The sequence below is a fragment of the Leucopleurus acutus genome, assembly GCF_964270905.1.
Source record: "Leucopleurus acutus genome assembly, chromosome: 3".
NCBI lineage: Eukaryota > Metazoa > Chordata > Mammalia > Artiodactyla > Delphinidae > Leucopleurus > Leucopleurus acutus.
Genome location: NC_139145.1, coordinates 120,628,026 through 120,648,369, shown reverse-complemented (window position 1 = coordinate 120,648,369; position 20,344 = coordinate 120,628,026). Strand labels below are relative to the sequence as shown.

The following is a 20,344-nucleotide window of genomic DNA, read 5'->3' as shown; positions in this document are numbered from 1 at the left end:
TCTGATCATATATCCCAACCTTCTCCAACTCCCTAAATCCTTCCCCTGTGCTCACATGAGTAACATCTCCCATATCCTTTACCTCTTTTCTAAACATTCTCTTCACCTTCTTGTTCTAATCCCATATTTTTTAAACCCTTTTTCCACCATGACCCACAGTAAGAAATCTTACATTAAAAAATTTACACACATACACATATATACAACCAAGATTCACAAAAAATTCTAAAGTTATGTCAAATATAATTTCACTAATACCCAAATATAACAAAAATTCAGAAATACAAAGATTCTTGAAAGAGTTGTTTACATGTGCTGTCTTCATCTGTTCTTTTCCATTCTCTACCACCTCCTCCATTGCACCAAAACAGCCCTTATGAGGGTCACTGCTAAATTCAACAAATACTTCTTTGTCCTCATCCTATGTGACTTGCTAGCAGCATCTGACCTATTGGTAGCTCTGATATGGCCCATCACTCCTCGAAACACTTTCTCCATTTGGCTTCCAGGGCATCACTCTGGGTTTCCTCCTAATTGAGAGCTCATCTCAGTCTCTTTTACTGCTTCTCGCATCAGCTCTCTAAACATTGGGAGTACCCCAGAGTTCTCCTCTAACATCTCTATTTATATGCACTTCCTCGGCTATCTCATCCTGATGAACGGCTTTAAATTCTAGGTCTATGCTAACTTCTAAAATTTCATCTTTATCCCAGGTCTCTCCTTTGAACACTTTACTCATATCCAACTCCTCAGACTACACAGGTCCAAATCCAACTCCTCCTTCCTTTCTACACAAGTACTCTTTATGCAGACTTCTCCATCTCATTACTTTATATAAGCATATTTATGTTTGGCTGTGTTGGGTCTTCATTGCAGTGTGTGGGCTTCTCATTGTGGTGGCCTCTCTTGTTGCGGAGCACAGGCTCTAGGCATGCAGGCTTAGTAGTTGTGGCTCACGGGCTTAGTGGCTCCATGGCATGTGGGATCTTCCCGGACCAGGGCTCGAACCTGTGTCCCCTGCATTGGCAGGTGGATTCTTAACTACTGCGCCACCAGGGAAGGCCCCATCTCATTACTTTATTCTCCCACTTGCTCAGGCCAAAAACCTTGGGGGTCATTCTTGACTCCTTTCTTTCATACTCCACATGGAACCTACTGGCAAATCCTGAGCTCCACTTGGAAAATACACTCAGATCCAAGCGCTACTCGGCCTGCTCTCTCTCCCTTGAAACTTATGGTTTATTTTCAACAAAGCAGTCAGAAGCCTCTTTTTTGTTTAAATTATTATTTTGGGGGGCCACGCTGCTCGGCATGTGGGATCTTAGTTCCCCGACTAGGGATCAAACCCGTGCTCCCTGCAGTGGAAACCCAGAGTCCTAACCACTGGACCCCCAGGGAATTCCCCCCAGAAGCCTCTTTTTATGCATCCGATCATGCAACACCTTTGGTTCAAAACCTTCCAATGGATTCCCAAGAAACGCTGAAGACCTTGCAATGGCCTACATATGACCTTAATCTCTCCTCCTTGCTCACTTCCACTCCAGCCAAGCTGGTTTCTTTGCTTCTCCCTGAACATGCTAAACACACTCTTGTCTTAGGACCTTTGCACCTGTCATTTTCTTTGCTTGGGAGGTTCTTCACTTATGTGAATGGCTCTCATTTTCTGCAGATCTCTGCTCAAATGTCACCTCAATTAGGAGTTCCCTGTTCTTTTTTTAAAAAGCATCCCTGCTTCCAATCCCACTCTGCCAGCTCCCTTTCCTGTTTCCCTTTTCTCTGCGACATGAATCACTACATGCCACCTTATAAATTTCACTTGTTTACTAGCTAGTTCCCACCACTCTAGGCAGGAACTTTCATCTGTTTTGTTCCCAAGCACCTAGAACAGTGCCTAACACAAAGGTGAATAAATATTTGCTGAAATGAATGACTTTCCTGAACCTACAACTACTCTCCAACTGTATTAGGTAAAATATTAAGGGAGGTAACATCCAAAAACCTTAGAAAGCAAATAAGCTACCTTCATAACTAAATTTAACCTGGCATATTTTAGGCAATTAATATAAAATATTAGCTAATTGTCATGAAAAATGATAAAACTCTACTTACCTGTACAAAAAAGCTTAATCCATAGAACATTCCATTCTGCGAAGCTTACTTACCAGGCACTTGAATATTCACTTATTTACTCAAAAAATACTGGGCAGCTACTAATATGCTAGGCACATGCAGTTTACCCAAGCAAAACCTCTGAAAGAAATAACACTTACATATTAGCATCTTCTCCCACAGCTAAATGGACTAGGGAGAATCTCAGGCATGTGAACACCAATCCTTTAGACTAAACTAAAACAGTACTATGTTCTACCTCTCCAGAGAATCTGAACCGAGAGACACAGATATAGTCAAATGGATGGTAGATGGAACTGCAAGGTAATGATGAAGAGAGAATGGCCTGGGCAATCCTGTTAGGCAGTGTGCACGAGGAGGGTGTGGAGGAGGCTAGAAGAGAGGCAGACAGATAAGAAAAGGTGCAGGAGGAGAATGACAATATGACATCCAAGCAACAGAACACAGCCTTGGTCCCTGACTGGCCAGGTCCAGTCCTCTGACATTCAGCTTCAGCTAGCCTTTGTTCCCTAACCTTGGATCACCAGCAACATTGTTTTACAATTGGTTGTATCTTTACAATATTACCCTTTACCCGAATAAGCCTGAGTAGTTTTCTCTACATCTTTAGACAGACTCCAACCTACCATATATATTCCAAAGAAAAATATTCGGATAGTCAAGGTTTAAAAAAAAAAAGAAGTTATTTATTTTTAAAGGCATTGATAAAAATCTTAACATACTTACTAAGAAAGTTACAATATACAAATGCGTTCAGTTGTGATTTTGACAGATTGACTTTCTGCACTGTGTGTGACCTTGAATTTCTTTTAATCCCTCATATTTCCATTGTTCAGTTATTCAAACTGATTATTGCCTCAAAATAGCTAACTGGTTATTTAAGCATGAGTCACATGCAACAAGGGGAAATGATGACATGCACCCATCCAAGTGTTCATGAAGAAAATGATGAAACTTCTGTTCACATCGACCAGGGCACATCAATATACCATCCTCCTTGGGAGAGAGCTGCACCTGAATCCGAAAGATAAAAAGTCTACATACAATTATGAAATTTAAAAATCTATTTTCTTATAAAATCATAAAAAAGAAAACATAAAGCAACACATGCATCATGGTAAATAAAATTAGAATAAAAATATGCTAGTGTAAAAAACAATACTAATTTCAATCTTTATGGGATAGTTAGATATTTAAACAAATTAATTGTGAAATTCATTTGAAGGAATAAATGGGCAAGAGTAGTTTTTTAAAAAATTCTTAAGGAGCACTGGTATTTGATCTGTCCTAACAGAATTTAAAACATATTAAAAACAATGATCAAAATTATGTGTTTAAAAAATAGTAATTAGAACAATACAAAACAACATTCTATAACTACAATACAATAAAACTAGAAATTAAACCTAACTGAAAGTAAAATTAACCTAAAAATTAATTAACTGAAATTAATTGAAATTAACCTGAAATTAAAACATTTCTAGAGTTAAAAACAAAATTTTGAAATTTGGAATATCTAGAAAATAAGAATTCTACAGAATACAACTAAATTGTCAGAGAAAAATTTATGGTCCTGAAATATCCATTTTAATAAACAACAGATAGGAAGAAAATTTTTAAAAACTTCTAAGGAAAGCAGAAAGTGGAAATTAATCCCGAGTATATCATCTGGGCCCAATGAACCCAATTTTAATTTTTGAGTTTGTTTTTTTTTTTTTTTGGATCTTAGTTCCCCAACCAGGGATTGAACCTGGGCCATGGAAGTGAAAGCACCGAGTCCTAACCACTGGACCACCAGGGAATTCCCAATTTTTGAGTTTCTTATTCGATCAGTTCTAACTATTTGTCCTTACATTCACGACTCACTCTTAGAGGTCTGCCAAAGAACAAAGAGAAAATTTATTTATTAAAAAAAATAAACAAAACTCCTATCTTGCAATTATGCTGTAACTCTACTGGACTCTTTTATAAATCTACAATACAGAATCTTAGTGATTTTACTATCACTTACTTTTACTATCACTTTTACTATCACTTTACTTTTACTTATCTTGAAACATTTTGTTATTCTTCATCCCAGGATATATTTTATTTTAACTCATTGTGGTAGCCAGTCTTCAAGATGGTCCCCAGTGATTCCTGCCCTTGTCTAATCCCCTCCAGTTGGCCGTGGGTTGCACTTACGTCAAAAGGATAGAAAAAGGTGGAAGTGATGGTGTGTGATTCAGAGACTAAGTTATAAAAGTACGTGTGGTGTTGCTCATTCTGTACTGGATCGCCCACTTTGGAGAAGCCAGCTATCAGTTTGTGAGGACTCTCAGGCTGCCTATGGAGAACGCCAGGTAGCAAGAGAGCCTCTTAACAACCATCTGGGTGAGCCTGAAGCAGATCCTCCAGCCCCAGTAGAACTGTGAGATGACTATTGCCTTGAGACTGATGACCTGATTTGCAGCCTTAGGAGAACCACCCACCTCAGCTGCCCTGCATTCCTGACCCACAGAAACTAAAGATAAATAAATATTTGCTGTTTTAAGGTGCTAAATTTTAGGGTAATTGTTACGTAGCAGTAGATAATACATTCACCAGCGACCTCTAGCTATGCATAAGAAAAAAAAAAGACTAAAATAAGGACGTGAAAGGATGGAATCACCTAAAATGATGATGAAATAAATCATCAGTAGTGAAATAAAGCATCACTATTACACCATCCTTCAGTTTTCTTATTCTGTTGTCCAAAGTACTGGATTATCTTTCAAGAAGTTTTAATGGAAGTATGGAGATACAATCCTTGTAGTCTTTTTTTTTTTTAAAGCTTTCCCTGAACACAGTTGAGAATTCAGACTTTTTCATTTTCTGTCCATAATAGCAAAGAGAACAAAATTGACAGAGAAAGTCATTTCAAAATTATTAAAGCAATTAGAAGATGAATGTAAAGGGATAGAGAGTAACATCTAGGCCAGCGGCTGGAAAACTATGGCCTAACATATTTACTATCTAACCCTTTAAGAAAAAAATTTTGATCTTTATTCTGGACTAATAATGGTGAAATTGTTCATATAAGTAAAGTCTCAGATGATGAGTCTTCAGATGACATATTCTACTTAGGTGAATTTTCCCAAACTCAAGAAATGATATACTTTTTTTTTAAACTTTTAATTTTATATTGGAGTATAGTTGATTAATAATGTTGTGATAGTTTCAGGTGTACAGCAAAGTGACTCAGTTATACATATACATGTATCTACTCTTTTTCAAATTCTTTTCCCATCTAGGTTGTTACATAATACTGAGCAGAGTTCCCTATGCTACACAGTAAGTCCTTGTTGGTTATCTATTTTAAATACAGCAGTGTGTACATGTCAATCCCAAGCTCCCTAACTATCTGTTTCCCCCACCCTCCCCACCTGGTAACCATAAGTTCATTCTCTAAGTCTGTGAGTCTGCTTCTGTTTTGTAAATAAAGGAACTGATATATTTCTCAGGACAAAAAAGAAAATATGGTAGTATCATTTAGTTAGTCCTTCAACAGGAAGGACTTCACTATATAATATTTTATGATTAAAAACCTGAACCATCCCATTTTGCTAAAAGGACATGTGACAATATTCTTTCAACTTTTATAATGCTTGTACACTAAAATTTACTTACAGTTTGTGGACAGATATGGAAGACAGATGTGTATACAAAGTAATTGGAAGGTAATAAATATGTAGAAATGAAAAACAATAAGATCATTCTAACTGGTATCTATTAAAAAAAAGAAATGTTTTGCTATTAGGCAACACAGAGGATAGCTATCATCTGTCTATCCAACAAATAGAAGCTTTCAGAAGTACTGTTTTGACGAACCAAGTGCATGAAGAATCAAGGTAATAAGCTAGAACATAGCAGAGGTGCATTTAAAATTTAGAGTCAGTCGTGGATGGATGTAGAGACTGTCATATAGAATGAAGTAAGTCAGAAAGAGAAAAACAAATACCGTATATTAACGCATATATATGGAACCTAGAAAAATGGTACAGATGAACCAGTTTGCAGGGCAGAAATAGAGACACAGATGTAGAGAACAAACGTATGGACACCATGGGGGAAAAGCCACGGGGGGTGTGTGTGTGTGATGAATTGGGCGATTGGGACATGTATACACTGATGTGTATAAAATGGATGACTAATAAGAACCTGCTGTATAAAAAATAAATAAAATAAAATTCAAAATTTCAAAAAAAAAATTTATCAGAGTCAGTATTTATAAGATAAATATATTTCAGGTTCATGCATAACAGCCAATGAACAGTTAGTTGCATTCAAAGAATATTATCTGATTTGGAGATATATATAAACATTCAATACTAGGAAAATACATAATAAAAATTGGGGTTTCTTTATTCCCATCTTACCCCTAGGTTCTTCATGACATTTTTTTTTTTCCTTAGAGACCTACTAGAGAATGGACTTGAGGATATGGGGAGGGGGAAAGGTAAGCTGTGACAAAGTGAGAGAGTGGTATGGACATTTACACACTACCAAATGTAAAATAGATAGCTAGTGGGAAACATCCGCATAGCACAGGGAGATCAGTTCGATGCTTTGTGACCACCTAGAGGGGTGGGATAGGGAGGGTGGGAGGGAGGGAGACACAAGAGGGAAGAGATAGGGGAACACATGTATATGTATAACTGATTCACTTTGTTATAAAGCAGAAACTAACACACCATTGTAAAGCAATTATTCTCCAATAAAGATGTTAAAAAAAAATTGGGGTTTGCTGTATTTAAATTGAAATTGCTAACAAAGTTATTTTCACTATCTCTTTACTCTGTAAACTGTAAAATGACTTGAAATTACACAGAGTCAATTCTCATTATTCATGGCAGTTATGTTTTTAAAAGTCACTACAAACAATGAATTTGTGAATACTGAGCCATTACTCCTAGAAGAAACACAGGGCTAGGTTCCTGCAAACCTCTGGTCACATTACCAGCTGATCAGTACATAACATTATGCGTGTTTCTGTTGCAAGACATACTATTTCATATATATTGTTGATTCAACAACACTTAAGTCATGGCCAACAGCACTACAACTCATGCCTGAACACATCTAACACATGTATTCTCCTTGTAAGGCACATCACAGCCTTCTTGCACTTGGGAACATTAGATATCACTACAGCACAATACTTGGGGGCTATTTTAAAGAGTGAAGTCAAAAGGCACAAAAGACAGAAAAATGTAGAACTAAATAGATTGTGAAAATGACCTTTGTTTATAGTACGAAAGCTGAAAAAAGAAAACAGAGCACTACATTTTCAGCTTTATCTCAGCTGAAAATGTCTGTCAGGTGACTCAAATTTTTCACCCTCTGCATGTGTCCATGAATGATGGTGAAGGCTCCACAAATAATGACTTCGGGATTACAGATAAATTTTAGCAAGCTAGCAAATTTGCAAATATAGAATCTATGAATAATGAGGACATCTGTAGATAAAATTTTATAAGCAAAAGTTGAAAAGAGAAAGTAAGCACAAATATCTAAAATGATAATGGAAAAATTACCATATAGATACAGGAAAAAAATTAAACAGTAGAAGCATTAGAAGAAAAGCCTGAAAAGGCAGGATGATTCTGACTATATGAAAATTAAACACTATGACTACATAAAAAGCAAATATTTCTGTCAAAATGACAACAACCACTACAACCATAAGCAAGGTCAAAAGAAATGACAAGCTAGGAAAAAAGTATTTGTAACTCACAGCACAAAGAATTCTTGCAAATCAAAAAGGAAAAGCACACATCCCAGCTGAAAAGTAGGCAACGGTGATGTTTCTAAAGTTTTCAGATAAGAAAAGATACACAGTTCTCTTAAACACAAGAAAAGGTGCTGAACTTCACAATAATAAGATAAATAAATTATAAATACAATGAGATAATCATTTCCAACTACTAGACTGAGAAATATCCAAAGGTCTGATAAATTATTGGCTAGGGCTTCCCTGGTGGCGCAGTGGTTGAGAGTCCGCCTGCCGATGCAGGGGACATGGGTTCGTGCCCCGGTCCGGGAAGATCCCACATGCCGCAGAGCGGCTAGGCCCCTGAGCCATGGCTGCTGAGCCTGCGCGTCCAGAGCCTGTGCTCCGCAACAGGAGAGGCCACAACAGTGAGAGGCCCGCGTACCGCAAAAAAAAAAAAAAAAAAAAATTATTGGCTAGACGGTGGGAAACAGAGACTCTCATACAATGTTGGTGGAAATGGAAATTAATACAATCTCTACTGAGAGCAATTTGGCAAAAATCTTTTAAAATTATAAATGTGTATCTTCTTCAATCCAGGAGTTCTAATTCTATAATCTAATTCTTGATTCTAATGCAATCTATTTAGATAATCTTAAGGATGTATTCAGACATCTACAAAAAGAATTATGTAAAACAACACTGACTATAGTATTAAATAGCAAACAACTGGAAGCAACCTAAACTTCCATCCGTAAGAGCTCAATCAAATAAGTATGGTACACATCTGTATATAAGAATATCTTGCATATGTTTAAAACAAGACAGTTTTACATATTGATATGAAGCGTTCTCCAAGAAATACTGAGGAAAGAGTACTTACCTATTATAAAACACTATACGAATTACCTATAAAAATGGAAAAATAAAAAAGTTTAAAGGAGTTAGATGATATAGCTTACCAAGTATACCTTCACTACATATTATTTATTTTTTATCGTCAGTAAATGTACACAGCACAAAAATAGAATACAAAAGGGTATACCGTGAAGTTCATAATTCAAAAAGATACGTGTACCCCTATGCTCACAGCAGCACTATTCACAATAGCCAAGACATGGAAACAACCTAAATGTCCATCGACAGATGAATGGATAAAGATGATGTGGTACACAAATACAATGGAATATTACTCAGCCATTAAAAAGAATGAAATCATGCCATTTGCAGCAACATGTAAGGAGCTAGAGAGTACCATACTGAGTGAAGTAAGTCAGACAGAGAAAGACAAATACCATATGATATTACTTATATGTGGAATCTAAAATACAGTAAGCCCCCTCCCTGCATAACAAATGAGCTCTGTTCCAAGAGCGCGTTCGTAAGTCCAATTTGTTTGTAAGTCCAACAAAGTTAGCCTAGGTACCCAACTAACACAATTGGCTACATAGTACTGTACTGTAATAGGTTTATAATACTTTTCACACAAATTATACATAAAAAACAAACAGGAACAAAAAATAAAACTTAAAAAAATATTTTTATGTATGTATGTATGTATGTATGTATGTATGTATGGCTGTGTTGGGTCTTCGTTGCTGCATGCGGGCTTTCTCTAGTTGCAGCAAGCGGGGGCTACTCTTCATTGTGGTGTGCGGGCTTCTCATTGCGGTGGCTTCTCTTGCTGTGGAGCACAGGCTCTAGGCACACAGGCTTCAGTAGTTGTGGCACGTGGGCTCAACAGTTGTGGTGCGCAGGCTTAGTAGTTGTGGCTCGCAGGCTCTAGAGCACAGGCTCAGTAGTTGTGGCGCATGGGCTTAGTTGCTCCGCGGCATGTGGGATCTTCCTGGACCAGGGCTAGAACCCATGTCCCGTGCATTGGCAGGCAGATGCTTAACCACTGCGCCACCAGGGAAGTCCCCCCAAATAAAACATTTTTAATCTTACAGTATAGTACCTTGAAAAGCACAGTAGTACAGTACAGCAGCTGGCATAGAGGGGCACATTCACATCTTTGAAAGTTTGCAACTTGAAGGTTCATATGTAGGGGACTTACTGTATGACACAAATGAACCTATCTATGAAACAGAAACAGAATCACGGATATAGAAACAGACTGGTGGTTGCCAAGGGGGAAGGGGCTGGGGGAGGGATGGAGTGGGAGGTTGGGGTTAACAGATGTAAGCTTTTATATATAGAATGGATACACAACAAGGTCCTACTGTATAGCACAGGGAACTATATTCAGTATCCTATGATAGATCATAATGGAAAATAAAAGAAAAAGACTGTATGTATATGTATAACTTTGCTGTATAGCAGAAATTAACACAACACTGCAAATCAACTATACTTCAATAAAAAAAATTAAGAAAAAAATTTTAAGGAGTAAGATGATATATCAATATCTTACCAAGTTTAACTTAATTACATATTTATTTTTTTACTGTCAGTAAATGTACACAGCACAAAAGAAGAAAAAATACAAAAAGGTATACTGTGAAGTTTCCCTCACATCCCTGTGTCTTCTAGTCCCTCTTCAGTAGTAACTAGACTATTGCCATGAGATGATAATCAATGCACACACATGCATATATGTAAATGTATATTTACACAAATGGCAGGAAGCAAAATACACACAGTTCTGCATCTTACTTTTTCATTTAAATATATTTTCCTATCAGATTGCTATACATAACAAACAACAATGTAGTTTAAGAAAAACACACACAAAAAAAGAATTAAAAGAATAAACTGAATAATGTTCAAAAACTGATTCAAACTATTTTAGAACTTTTATTTTATAACATGAATAACAATGGAGAAATAAATAATTTAAATAAACTATAACAAGTAGATACTCTAATTACGATAAGTGTAAAGGATGAGGGCTTTAGTAACTATTTATTCTTTTGGGGAAGCAATATGACAACACATGATGATCTACAGCACTAATTAGATTCTGAGGCCCAATACATGAAACTAATCAACAATTCACAAAAATAATTCTATGGAACTACAGTTTAACAAAAAAAGCCCAAAACAGACCTACTACTGTCATAGAGAAGTGTATATATATATATATATACACACACACACACACACACACACACATACCAATAACCTCAAATCTGACATATGAACCTTATGTACTTGAGAGATAGAGTGTAATATCATTGTTTAGCACATTTTGTTTTTACCATCACAACAGATTAATCTTTCAGAAATCATCCAACAACCGAAAATTAATTGTTCCAAAATGAAAAGGCGATGCAATGAATTGTGCCATCCAACCAAGTATTCAAAAAAATGATAAAATGTCTGTTTAAAAATAGGAGGAATAGTTGGTAGTGTACTTGTTTTCCTGTGATAGGTTATAAAACTGGGCACAATTTATGATGCAACTGTTTCCAGGCACTGGGCAACAGAGAGCACAGGGTGAGATTCTTGAGAAAGGGAAACAGGTGAGCTTTGCATTCACCCTCTTTGGCTGGACACAATTTCCAAACTGCAGCATGAAAGGTGGAGCCTGAGTAGAGAGTACTGTTCTTCCTGGGTGGGGGGAAGAAACAGGGATTGGAGTCTAGGCTCTGGAATAAGGCAGATGGAATTTGAGGAGGTAAGGTCTAGAGAGGAGGGACTTAAAGAGAAGGAGCCCCAAAAATCTGTGTAGGATTCCCACTTAGGTCCTTGCCCAAATCCTAAATTATGCACGTGTAGGACAAGACTCCACAGAGCCGGGCAGAAGCAGTTGCTGGGGGGCTGAGGGCTGGAGAGAGTTCTGAAGTCACACAGAGTTCTACCACTTACTATGTGGTCCAAAGCAAGTCATTTGGGAATAATAATAGTAACTAACTTGAGAGTGCTATTAAGATTCAATGAGGGACTGCCCTGGTGGTGCAGTGGTTAAGAATCCGCCTGTCAATTCAGGGGACATGGGCTTGATCCCTGACCCGGGAAGATCCTACATGCCGCGGGGTGACTGAGTCCACGTGCCACAACTACTGAAGCCTGCACACCTAGAGCCCGTGCTCTGCAACAAGAGAAGCCACTGAAATGAGAAGCCCACGCACTGCAACGAAGAGTGGCCCCTGCTCTCTGCAACTAGAGAAAGTCCGTGAGCAGCAACAAAGACCCAACACAGCCATAAATAAATAAATAAATTTATTTAAAAAAAAAAAGATTCAATGAAATAATAATGTCTAGCAACACACAGTAATCATTCAAAAAATATAGCTATTATTACTTGTAAAGGAAGAAAAATATGATGTGACAGTTTCTAGTTTCCTTTACAATAAAAACCCAACTAACACAGAGCTAAGAGTCTACTGAAACCAGGTTCTATAAAGTAAGACTTTTTTTTTACAAATTTAATTTAAATATTTATTATAAATTTTACAGTAAAAGTAAAATGAACCATATCCTAGAAGTCAAAATTCTACCTACAGGTAATGGCAAGAGTAGGGAAACTACAGAGTCCAAATTTTACCAAACAATGTACAACTTTCCAGATCAGCAGCTTAACTGGAAAAAACATGAAGTTTGTAAGCAAACAAATTTCAAATCAAATCCCTGCTCCCCTAACTAACAACTGACTGGTATCAAACAAGGTAGCTATGCTATCTTTTATATATATATATATATATATATATATATATATATATATATATATATATATAAAATAAGATTAACCAGAAGTATTTATCTAAACACAAAGACTCATTAATATTCAGGTACACTGCTTCACATCTTTCTTCTTCTGCCTAGAACCCAAGTTTTATTTAAAGTAGAATGCAGCTCAACCCTAAATTATATGCCATTTTAAAATATAAAAGGTCAATTTATGTGTCACAATAACTAGTAATGAAAGGATCAGAACTTCGAAGCTCAGAAAATTACTTTCTCCTACAGTATGAAGGTTCCTTAAAAAACTAAAAATAGAGCTACCATATGATCCAGTAATCCCACTCCTGGGCATATATCTAGAGAAAACTCTAATTTGAAAAGATACATGCACCCCAATGTTCACAGCAGCACTATTTACAATAGCCAAGACATGGAAGCAACCTAAATGTCTATTGAAAGATGAATGGATAGAGAAGATGTGGTATATACATATACAATGGAATATTACTCAGGCATTAAAAAGAATGAAGTAATGCCATTTGCAGCAACATGGGTGGACCTAGAGATTATCATACTGAGTGAAGTAAGTCAGACAGAGAAAGACAAACATCATATGATATCACTTAGATGTGGAATCTAAAAAAATGAACTTATTTACAAAATAGAAATAGACTCACATAGAAAACAAACATGGTTACCAAAAAGGAAAGGGGAAACAGGGATAAGTTTGGAATTTGGGATTAACAGATACACACTATTACATATAAAATAGATAAACAACAAGGACCTACTGTATAGCACTGGGAACTATATTCAATATCTTATAATAATATATAATGGAAAAGAATCTGAAAAAGAATGGGTATATATACATGTATATGTATAACTGAAATCACTTTGCTGTACACCTAAAACACTGTAAATCCAACTATACTTCCATTAAAAAAAATTAAAAAAAAAAAAGAAAGAAAAGAAATTAGTTTCTCCAAAAGCTTCTCCAACTATATTACTTGGTGTCTTCAAAATATGTTACATATATAATCTCAGGACAATAGCTGAACCCACAAGTAATAATAATTTAAAATAATCCTGTGCAAAAGAGAACATACTGTATGATTGCAGTTCTAAACTAAGTAAAACTAATCTTTGTTCATAGAGGTCAGAATGGTGATTGCCAGGATAGGTAAGTGTGGTGAATGACTAGAAAGGGGTACAAAGGAACTTCTGGACTGAGGGAAATGTTCTTTTATCTTGATGTAGTAACAATGGTATACCTTCTCAAAACTGATCAAACTCTTCACTTTAACTCTGTGCATTTTTTTAAAAAGTTTATTTATTTATTTAATTTTTGGCTGCATTGGGTCTTCATTGCTGCGTGCAGGCTTTTCTCTAGTTGAGGTGAGCTGGGGCTACTCTTCATTGCGGTGCGCGGGCTTCTCATTGCGGTGTCTTCTCTTGTGGAGCACAGGCTCTAGGAGCGCGGGCTTCAGTAGTTGTGGCATGCAGGCTCTAGAGCGCAGGCTCAGTAGTTGTGGCGCACGGGCTTAGCTGCTCCGCAGTATGTGGGATCTTCCCCAACCAGGGCTTGAACCCGTGTCCCCTGCATTGGCTGGCAGATTCTTAACCACTGCGCCACCAGGGAAGTCCCCATCTGTGTATTTTACTGTATATAAATTAACCTCAAAAAAAGTATTTGGAAAAAAAAATGAGAGCGATGTAAAAATGTTCTTGAATCCTCTTGCAAGGACACAATTCATACACAAAAATGATAAAACACCAAGTATTTTGTGAAATACCTGAATACTGAATGTCTTCTACTGATTGCTGTACATAAACATGGATTTCTGCAGAAGCAGGAGTTGCTCTGGTTAAACTTTCAGAATTTTATTTCTGAATTGAATTCATAGTTTTCCATTCACCAAGAGCTTCAAACAACACATAACTTACGTTCATAACCATTAACCCTGTAGTTTATTTCTGTTAATGGCAACCATACAGAAAAGCTAAACTTACAACATGACTCAGATAAAGTAATCTCTGGCTGATCCCTTAATGAAGGTACTCTTCAATTATGGCATCTCACCTTCTATTTGCCTATCTTCTGAATATAGGTACAGACCATGGAATTTTCCATCTAGGATTCTTCATAACCACAAGGACAATTACTATAGTGAAAGCCAGAAAACAAGCTGTTTTGACTTCATTTTCTCTCTTCTTTGACATTCCCTCCAATCTGTGCTCTAAGCCCATTCTAGACTTCAAAAAACCATGCCAGATACTGTAGACATGATGAAGAATGAGATGTAGTGCCTTGCCTCTAATGACAGAGGAAAGACAGATATATAAACAATAAAGATATTATACTGTGAAAAGCTATGTAATAGAAATAAGCAGAGAACAGATGCAAAGAGGGGAACTTACATGGATGGAGAATGGATAACAGTGGTATGACATTTGGGCCAGCCTTAGGCCTTGAAACACACTGCCCTAATGCTTCTAGCTGGTGCATTCTCTGCCTGGAATACTTCAGCCCACTTCATCCCCTGCCTAGTTTTTCTATTCATCTCTTTAGACTTTGCTGAATAACCTAGCTGAAGAACTTCAATTGAATAAAACTGACTTTAATCGAAGAATGAAATACAGGTAACTGTACTTTTAAATGTGAGGATTTATATAATTTAAAAAATGTCCCTCTCAGGAATGCATAGATTTTGAAAAGATGTTTTTCGAAATTTGCTTTTCAAGGCAACATGGAAACATCCACTAAGAATCATAATGTCCACAACCTTTTATTAAATAGTCACAACACAGAAAGTTACCCTAACGCTGTGACAGAATAGAACCGAGTACTACATATAAGAAGGTAGTTACTAATGTTATTGAGAATGCCAAAAGCTACTGAACTAAAGGAAGAGTGGCATAACATACAGGCAAACAAGCTGATAGAAAGAATACGTAAAAATATTAAAAATGTGATATTAAGTGGGGATATATATACACACACATATGCACAAAATACTGATGACAAACATCAAAATATGGATGAATATGGACCAAAAGTGTAAAATAATATGTAAAAAGGGAATACAATAGACACATAGATTTTACTAATTTAGTTAAAAATATTGAACACTTTTCTTATGTACTTTTCAAACACACAGAAAATAGAAAAAAACAGTACAATGAACATCCATATGAACACCACTTAGATTCAATAACAGCCATATATGCTTCATGCACACACATATATACATTTTGCTAAATCATTTAGAAATGTATTACAAACACTGTAACACTTCACTTCTAAATACTACAGTATGCAAATTTAAAGACCTTCTTCCAGAAACTACAACACCCTTATCACAGCTCATAAAATTAGCAATAGTTATCTAATCTCATTTAAAATCCAGTCTATATTCAAATTTCCTCAACCCCCAAGTCTCTTACAAATAGCTTTTCAAAACCAGGGTCTAATGAATAATAAAGGATGCCACATTGTATTTGGCTGTTATATCTCAAGTCACTTTTAATCTGGAATAGTTACCTACTCCATGTCATTTTTTCTTTCATGACACTGAATTTTTGAAGAAAGGAGGCCAGTTATCTTCTACAACATGCCACGTTCTGGACCTGTCTGATCATTTCTTTTGTGGTGTCATTTAACTTGTTGCTCTATCCCCAGTATTTCTGATAAATGGGAAAGTAGATCCTAAAGGTTTGTTTAAATTCCACTTAAACTTTTTTGACCATAACACTTCATAGGTAATACAGTGTATTTCATACTGCATCTCAAATGAAAAAGCAAGTCTGACTGTCTGATTACAGTGACGCAAAATTTCATCTCTGATTCTAAGGATCTCTTTATTATAAAGGTATGTTTTCCTTTCAATACAACCAACCAACAAGTATTTGCTGAGATGATACTTTGACATCATAAGAATTCTAGAGGGGATTTAGATCAATCTTTTATCAAATAGTTTTTGCATCAAAATGTCTTTAATATTGTTTTACATTAACTTTTCTACTTTTCAATATTTTAATTTTTAAACATATATTTTCTACAAACTACAAAATTTATAAAAAAGTAACATTCTCTTTTATAATGATGGTAGACTTACTCCTTAATTGAAATGTGAGTGCCTTCTTTCTTTATGACTTTGTTTGAAACCCTGTAAGGAAAATAAAGGCATTTAGAAGCATAGAACACGGGAGAAAATATTTGCAAATGAAGCAACTGACAAAGGATTAATCTCCAAAATATACAAGCAGCTCATGCAGCTCAATATCAAAAAAACAAACAACCCAATCCAAAAATGGGCAGAAGATCTAAATAGACATTTCTCCAAAGAAGATATATAGATTGCCAATAAACACATGAAAGGATGTTCAACATCACTAATCATTAGAGAAATGCAAATCAAAACTACAATGAGGTATCACCTCACATAGGTCATAATGTCCATCATCAAAAAATCTACAAACAGTAAATGCTGGAGAGGGTGTGGAGAAAAGGGAACCCTCTTGTAGTGTTGGTGGGAATGTAAATTGATACAGCCACTATGGAGAACAGTATGGAGGTTCCTTAAAAAACTAAAAATAGAATTACCATATGACCCAGCAATCCCACCCTGAGAAAACCATAATTCAAAAAGAGTCATGTACCACAATGTTCATTGCAGCACTATTTACAATAGCCAGGACATGGAAGCAACCTAAGTGTCCATCGACAGATGAATGGATAAAGAAGATGTGGCACATATATACAGTGTAATATTACTCAGCCATAAAAAGAAATTGAGTTATTTGTAGTGAGGTGGATGGACCCAGAGTCTGTCATACAGAGTGAAGTAAGTCAGAAAGAGAAAAACAAATACCGTATGCTAACACATATATGAGGAATCTAAAAAAAAAAAGAAAAAGTGGTTCTGATGAACTTAAGGGCAGGACAGGAATAAAGACGCAGACACAGAGAATGGACTTGAAGACACGGGGAGGGGGAAGGGTAAGCTGGGACAAAGTGAGAGAGTAGCATTGACATATATACACTACCAAGTGTAAAACAGCTAGCTAGTGGGAAGCAGCTGCATCGCACAGGGAGATCAGCTTGGTGCTTTGTGACAACCTAAGGGATAGGGAGGGTGGGAGGGAGACGCAAGAGGGAGGGGATATGGGAATACATTATACATATAGCTGATTCACTTTGTTATACAGCAGAAACTAACACAACATTGTAAAGCAATTATATTCCAATAAAGATGTTAAAAAAAAAAGAACACACATTTTATACAGAAGTGAACATTTTGTTTCACATAAGACATTTCATTAATTCTCTTTAACAAAATATCATCAGAAAATAAGTTTACAGCCTTCAAATGTACTTTAAAAGTGACTCCAAAGTAAACAATTATTAGGCTGCAATTAAGAAAGTCTTCTTCTTTCACTAAGTCTGAAGATGTTCCTGAGCCAACTTATATCTTATTTTCTGTCAAATAAAATATATAATGTGTCACACTCATTTATTAAAATAAAACCATTAAAAACCAGTACTCACTAGACAAAAATATTTTAGAAGTTCAAAAAAAAAATCAAGACTCAAATATTTACTGTTTTTCCTGGTCATACTTAGCACAAATGTCCTACTCCTCTCTTCTCCCTTCTGGCCTCAATACCTTCTATCTTTCCCTACATATATACTAGCTTTCGACTTCACCATTAATCTATATCTTTGAGGCCACAAGATATATTAAAGGGGATTTGTTACTAATAAGTACCAAAGTTAGAGCCTGTGCTATGTTATTTCAATAACATTACTCTCATTCATCTGCATTCTGTTAGGATTTCTAGAAAAAGAAAAATGTATAGGTTAAGAGCTAGACCCAAATCCTGTCTGGCTGCTCTTATGGGAACAGGTTAGTAATGGAAAAGTTGTCAATCATGTATGCTTCTGTGGAGCAATGGCTAAGAATCGCTACCTGAAGGCAACGCTCTCTAAAACCCACATAAGCTATTGGAAAACATGACAATGAACAGTAGCTGCTTCTTTTTAATGGTAAAAATTTCCAAGAGACAAAAATGCAAGATCTAGGAAATGGCAATTTGCTTACACTTCTGAATATGAACATAGGTTTATATTTTAATTTATGCAGATATACAAATAATACTGCAAAAAGTAAAGATCATTTCTCTGGAACAAGTTAATCATAGCTTAGCCCTGAATTTGTGGCATATATACTGGACAAGGCTGCTTTCCTAGGAACTGGTGCTTGAACTCACAAAAGAAACAGAAACATCTGCATTTTGTTGGTTAGGACCAGAGTTCAAAGTCTGTTGAAAATCTGCTAGGTTTTAATAACAGTACAATCAAGTATGTGAAATATGAATGTTTATGAGTACAATTAACCAACTTTTATTTTCATCCAGGTCATCCTTCAAATCAAATATATTCTGACACGTTAGAACATTCATATTTTTAAACTGCTGCTAGAGTTATCAAAGAAGAAAGCAATAAGGTGTATAACTATTTAAGGCTGTGGTAAAACAAACATTTTCAAGTTGCGCCAGTGGCAATACACGTGGAAAGAATTGTGGAAAGGCAGTCAATAGTATCAAAAGCTACTAAAATGTTTAAAAACTATACTAAAATAAAATGTTTATACTTTTTGACCCAATAATGATACTTCCAGATGTCATAAGGAAATAATCTGCAAGAAGCTTTATATATAAGAATGGTTATCTAATTACCAGAGGAAAAACTTGCTAATGTTCAACATTTAGCAAACGATGAACTTATTCTGAACCAGACTTCCTATGAACCAGGCACTATTCCAGATGCTAAAGATCCAAGGTTATAAGACAGACAAGGTCCCTGCTCCCGTGGAGCTCAACATTCTACTGGAAGGAGACAGATAAACAGGTAAAGAAAATCATACCAAGAACGATAAATGCCACACAGAGAATCTAAGTGGGGTGATATAATAGAGAATGAGGGCGGATCACTTCTAGTTCAATCAGGAAGAGGAAATTTCAGTTGAGATCTGAGCAACAAGCCAGACAAGTGAAATACAGGATAACAGCTTTCCAGACTAAAGAATAATGAGTGCAAAGGCCCAGAAGAAGGTATAAATCTGGACATGAGCAAGAAAAGAGGCCAGTGTTGCAGGAGTGTACTGAGTAAGAAGAGTGTGGAGGAACTTCCCTGGTGGTCCAGTGTGTAAGACTCTATGCACCCAATGCCCGGGTTCGATCCCTGGTTGGGGAACTAGATCCTGCATGCATGCTGCAATTAAGAGTCCACATGCCACAACTAAGAAGTCTGCATGGTGTAACTAAATATCTCACATGGTGCAACTAAGACCCCATGCAAATAAATAAATAAATATTTGAAAAAATAAAATATCACTCTAGCTGCTGTATTCAGAATGGATTTGCCAGGATGGGACATGAAATTTCGTAAGAAAAAGAATACTTGGGATCTGCTGCAGTAAGGTAAGAGATAATGATGTCTTATCCAGAATATATAAAGAGCTATTACAACTCATCAACAAAAAGACAAACAACCTATTCAAAAAATAGGCAAAGGATGTGAATAGACAGTTCTCCAAAAAAGATATATAAATGGCCAACAAGCACATGAAAAGATGCTCAACATCGTTTAGTCATTAGGGAAATGCAAACCAAAACCATTATAACGTATCACTTCATACCCACTAGGATGGCTATAATCAAACAAGGAGACAATAGTAAGTGTTGGTGACGATGTGGAGAAATAGGAACCCTCACACATTGCTGGTGGTTATAATAAAATGGTGCAGTCACTTTATTTATTTACTTATTTTTTCTTTAAAGACTTTTTTTTTA

The 20,344-nt window shown here is 36.1% G+C and overlaps 1 protein-coding gene across 4 annotated transcripts in view; it reads right to left on the bottom strand.

Moving 5' to 3' along the window:
• Nucleotides 1-2,832: 2,832 nt before the first annotated feature.
• Nucleotides 2,833-20,344, bottom strand: part of LOC309959107 (survival motor neuron protein-like) — a 45,883-nt gene continuing 28,371 nt past the window's right edge. The window contains exons 8-10 of one of the 4 annotated variants that reach the window (XM_082835252.1): nucleotides 16,606-16,656; nucleotides 8,745-8,770; nucleotides 2,833-3,144 (exon numbers count right to left, since the gene is read on the bottom strand). In XM_082835252.1, the coding sequence (XP_082691378.1) occupies nucleotides 16,609-16,656 (48 nt within the window). In that variant the 3' untranslated portion in view covers nucleotides 2,833-3,144; nucleotides 8,745-8,770; nucleotides 16,606-16,608. Of the gene's footprint in view, nucleotides 3,145-8,744; nucleotides 8,771-14,064; nucleotides 14,167-15,269; nucleotides 16,657-20,344 lie in introns of those variants that run through there. The other 3 variants (XM_082835250.1, XM_082835253.1, XM_082835251.1) reach the window with 3 other exon arrangements.